Source organism: Salvia hispanica, chromosome 4 (genome assembly GCF_029641045.1).
Source record: "Salvia hispanica isolate PSC_SH4W2 chromosome 4, Shi_PSC_v1, whole genome shotgun sequence".
In the NCBI taxonomy this organism is placed as follows: domain Eukaryota; kingdom Viridiplantae; phylum Streptophyta; class Magnoliopsida; order Lamiales; family Lamiaceae; genus Salvia; species Salvia hispanica.
In genome coordinates, this window is record NC_142695.1 from 52,378,337 (window position 1) to 52,383,267 (window position 4,931).

The 4,931-nt window shown below is 37.9% G+C and overlaps 1 protein-coding gene across 1 annotated transcript; it reads left to right on the plus strand.

The window, feature by feature from the left end:
• Nucleotides 1–660: 660 nt before the first annotated feature.
• Nucleotides 661–2,517, plus strand: LOC148929405 (GATA transcription factor 1-like). Its single transcript, XM_089057585.1, has 2 exons — nt 661–1,035; nt 1,563–2,517. Exons 1-2 carry the CDS (start codon nt 862–864, stop codon nt 2,229–2,231), a joined length of 843 nt encoding a protein of 280 aa, XP_088913711.1. The 5' UTR covers nt 661–861; the 3' UTR covers nt 2,232–2,517.
• The last annotated feature ends 2,414 nt before the right edge of the window (nt 2,518–4,931 follow it).

Below are 4,931 nucleotides of genomic sequence, written 5' to 3' on the forward strand. Positions count from 1 at the left end.
ACGGAGGTAGTAAGAAAGAAATTATTTTAGAGATTTTATATAAATACTACTCCTAGTATTACAGCATAGAAAAGTAAAGATATGTTATTACACATATTTGGGCAGCTTTTATCATTGCCACGTAGACTCTCGGGCAGTCAATGAATATGCAATTCGAAGTTGACTAGCCACGTAGCACGTGTTCATTGGTTCAATGACGTGTTTGCAAAACCAACGCCTGACCGTATAGCCCTCATTTCTTAAACCCTGATACAAATACAATACTCGAATTTCTCTACAGTGTAATCACGCCCACGGACTTATGCACCAGCTGTATTGTTAAAATTTATCCTCATATTAATTGTATATTAGTAGGATTCGAGTCATTGACCACAATTAAATCTAAAAAAAAGCAAAAGATAATTCAGAGATTGCTTACTAAAATATGATCTCTTTATCACAATTCACTCGTTTTTCCAAAAATAAAAACCAAACAATCTCATTTCTTCTTTACAGATAATCAAATCTCATCCCTAATTTGGAATTACCCAGATTTTTGAAATTATTGAAAAATGAAAAATAGAAAAATCTTGGGCCCCACCAGTATTGAAGTAGTGAAATAAATAGAATACGCGTAAAGCAAAGTATAATTACTATGGTTACGTACAATAAACAAAATCAAAATTCGAAAATCGAAAAAAAAAGGAAAAAAGAAATATTGGGTCGTTGAATTCAAGAGCCTTCGATAATTATATCACTTCCAATAGGAAAAAAGAAAGAGGAAAAAGAGAGTCTTCTCTCTCTCCTTCAACCTAACGCTTCTTCCCCTCTTCTCTCCCATTTCGCACCACACCAAATTTTGAACGGACAACTTGTTAATCCATGGAGATTTTAGACCCTGCTACTGGCGCGTGTTTCACCGACGACCTTTTGAACTTCAACCTCGAAGGCGAAGGCGAAGAAGAGAGCCTCACCATTTTCAAAAGCGCCTCCGCCTTGAAAACACCGAAAGCGGCGGCCGGTTTGGGCCGTGGGCCGCTTCCCGGCCCATTTCCTGTAAGTTCCACCTTGCTATGTCTGTGACTAGTCTCCCGGCCGTGACTCGCCCGAGTCGGGGTGTTTTTCGTACAGAATCGGTAGGACCGAGGCGACTCGGGCGGAGATTCTGAGTTGACTCGGATTAGTTGGGGGTAAGTAGCCGGGTCGACTCGTCGCGGGGGTCGGGTTTTGTGAATTTTACCGACTTAGAAACCCTAGGGGTATTTTTGGAATTCCTAAATAAATTTATGCGTCTTTGTCAATGCAGCATCGTCCATCACGACGTGAATGAGCTGTAAAATTTTAAATGCTGAAAATGAGTCGTTTTCACGAATTTGTGACAATTGTGATAATGTGGGCATATGCTTCCTTGGCCCTAGCAAATCAATTCATAATTCATTTTCATGTACGAAAAAGACATTTTTGCCCCTCTGAATTTATTCCCTCTACATTTGTCCTCTCTCATTGTCTTTGGAATATACTCCACTACTTTTGAATTTGAAATAATGTCAATTGATTGAAGTGGAATTGATGATGGATTTTAGGAATTTGTGGAGGAGGAAGAGTTGGAATGGCTATCGAACAAGGACGCATTCCCCTCGGTGGAGACTTGCTTTGGCATTTTGGCAGACAATCCGGAGCTCGTGATGAACCACCAGAGCCCCATTTCCGTTCTTGAGAATAGCAGCAGCAGCAGCCACAGCAACGCCAGCTCCGGCTCGGCCTCCGTCTCCGTCGCCAGCTGCTGCAACAGCCTCAAGGTCCCCACGAACTACCCGGTTCGTGCCCGGAGCAAACGCAGAAGGAGACGGACCGGATACGGCAACCTTCCAAGCCAGCAGCACCTGTGGTTGAATCCGGTCAGCATCAAGGCCAAGAAGGAAGTCGTATCGTCCTTTGCGTTGGCGCCTTCCCCGGCCGGTGGGGGGATGGGGAGGAGGTGCCTGCATTGCCAGGCCGAGAAGACGCCGCAGTGGCGGGCGGGCCCCATGGGGCCGAAGACGCTTTGCAATGCGTGCGGGGTGAGGTACAAGTCGGGCCGCCTGCTGCCTGAGTATCGGCCTGCGAGCAGCCCGACTTTCTCGAGCGTGCTGCACTCGAATTCGCACCGGAAGGTGGTGGAGATGAGGAAGCAGAAGCATGTGCCGGCGGCGGGGGATGGAGATGGAGATGGAGTGGAGGTGAATGTAGCTTGTGGATATAGGCTAGGCTAGGATGATAGTGTTTGCTAGTTTTTTCATTACAGTGTTGCTGCATTTGGGCTTCCTTTTTTTTTTGCCTTGCCTTATTTTTGTTTATTTATTTAGACTTAGTTAGATTAGCGTTAGCTTCTGTTTTTTATGAAATTTGTTTTAGGTCTTGTTGTAATGATTTTAATGAACTAGATGGTTAGGCAAGCCATATTGGTTTTTTTTTTTCTTCTTTGAATATTCTTTTAGCCAGTTTTGGTGTTTTTTTTGGATGAAAATGGCTAAACAGGGCAACATGTTGGTTTTCTGAGTTGCTGTTGCATTTGTTTCTTGTTTCATGAATGTAGCTTTGAGTTCATATTGTGAAAATTTGAATCTTGTTGATGTTGGTGTTTCTGGATTTGGTCTGTATACAATGTGTTCCAAACAGCAATACCTTGTTAAGAACGCTTGCAAAGACTCGAGACTCTCGTGCTCTACGAAGATTGTTGCAACGGCGCACTGAAAATGCACGAAACAAGGAGAGTCGGGTAAGTGGTGAACCATTATTGGTCATCTTTTTATACAACTCGAGACTCACGTGCTCTACGAAGCTCGTTGCAATGGGACAGAGAAAATACAGTACATCATAACAAACAGGGGGAGAACTGGGTATTAGATGATGAACCATTATTAGTCATTTTTTAAGAGCAAAAAAAAAGGAGAGAACCAAATTGCTACTCACAAAAAGGCTTGGAAATTTGGTAGAAGTTCTGTGTGTTTAAAATAGTTATTCTTTTTTTTTTTTTTTTCTTTTTTACCGTTAACATATATGAATCTTGGTTAAATAAAGAATAGTTGGGCAATATGTGCATTCATTTTCAGTGACTTGGATTTCAACTTTTACAGATAAAAATCAGATGCCTTTCCAGCAAATTTTGTCACAATCACTTCTTTTTAATTTCTCCGTGATATGATACTTACTTTTTTCCTATAAATAAATTGATAACGAAAGAGATTCACCTTTTAACTTGGTTCGTTTTTGTGTCACCGTATCTTTACCTTTATTTTTATTTTTAATCTTTGCTTTTTTCGTTTTATAATAATATTGAATTATTTACTTTGCGAAAATCACGGATATTAAATAATGGGATTGCATTTTGAGTCATTTTCTTGTGCCACTCGAAGAATGCACAATTGAACGTTACCGCTTGCAAGCAAATTAGTCCAAATTAATACGATTATCGATAAATTTTGAATTACTAAAAATTGGAAAATCTTGAATCTTGGATAACACATGAGTCGTTTCTGTTTCTTTTTAAATTTATAAATATGAACAGCATAAATGATAAAACAGAGTTAAAGGGTGCCCACTATATTTATTTTGTCACAACCAACAAGCTTTAATTTGTTCGGTAATTTTTTATGATTTGCTAGTATTGAAATTTTAGAAAGTCCCAACAATTCAAATTTTCTAACCAACACAAATTATTATCGTAATATTAGGCTGAGTTTATTACTCAGGTGACACTTTCTACGTTAGACAGAAGAGTGGAGTTACAGTATGAAATAAGCCAAAATATATTTTTATTTAGAATTAAATTAGTCATATAGATGAAGATGAGATGGATAATTATGACACCCACTTACTCTGCCCGCCATTAGGAGTCACATTTATGATCGACACGAAATTAAAGAAATGTTAAGAAAAGTGGGTGTAAAAGTTAGTGGAATAGGGATCCCCACTTGTATATATTATTTTAAAATGTGAATAGAATGAGTCAGTGGAAGGTGAGACCCTATTATCAGTTATGGTCTAAGTGAACCGGAACTCTTATTCACGGACGTAGTAAAATGAAAAAACTGAACTCATATTCGCGAAAAGAGAGAGTATACATTATCACATGTCATGCATGTTTTCGAGAGGAAGAAAAAACAAATACTGTAAAAGACAAATATGAACATCACCTCTAATCTTGGGCTTAAGAACCGAACAGATCTTAATGTATTCAAGAATCTTATTTATTTAAACTTTACGTTAGTACCATTTATTTAATTTATATTGAGTAATTATTTGGAGTGTGTGTATGCTTTTTTTGGTTTAGCAAATGTATACAATAATATCAGCCCAACAAGAATTAGGTGGAAAATAAATAATTTGAAAATGGGCTTATATTATTGATTCATTACTCTTTGGGCCCTGTAACGCCGCCTTTACTTTCTGTCAGTGATAATTTCTAGCCAATCAAATGTAGTAAATTGAATTGATATTTTGTCCAAAAAGCAAATGGAATTAGAAATGAGTTATATCGTTTGATTATGACGTTTAGTTACCTTCATAAGAAAAAATCTCTACTTCTTTAAAATAAAACTAATTAACTTTTTTGTGCCAAAGATGAAATACCAAAAACATCTATTTTTAAAGCCAAAACCTAAAAAAGTTGGAATACTAAACCATGACGTTTTAGACCGATTCAAAGAAAATTAAGCCCCCTCGTCATTTCGAATAGAGCGCCCTTTATCCACACATCCGCAGCTACGCCTTCATCAAAATGCGATTTGGAGTATGCACATGAAAGATTGAGTAAATGTAAATCCATATGTGAACATAATAAATAAATTAAATGAATAGTACTCAATCATCGATATTTGTTGAGTAGTAGATTCAAATGAACTTATTAAATAAAATCTACTCTCTGTACTACAGTCAACTGCACAATGTGAAGTCATATTTTTGTTACTAAT

Excerpts from the sequence above, each read along its gene's own strand:
- LOC148929405 (XM_089057585.1), top strand. The coding sequence starts at position 862 with ATGGAGATTTTAGACCCTGCTACTGGCGCGTGTTTCACCGACGACCTT. Across the intron at positions 1,036-1,562 it reads CGCTTCCCGGCCCATTTCCT|GAATTTGTGGAGGAGGAAGA; the intron begins GTAAGTTCCACC and ends GATGGATTTTAG.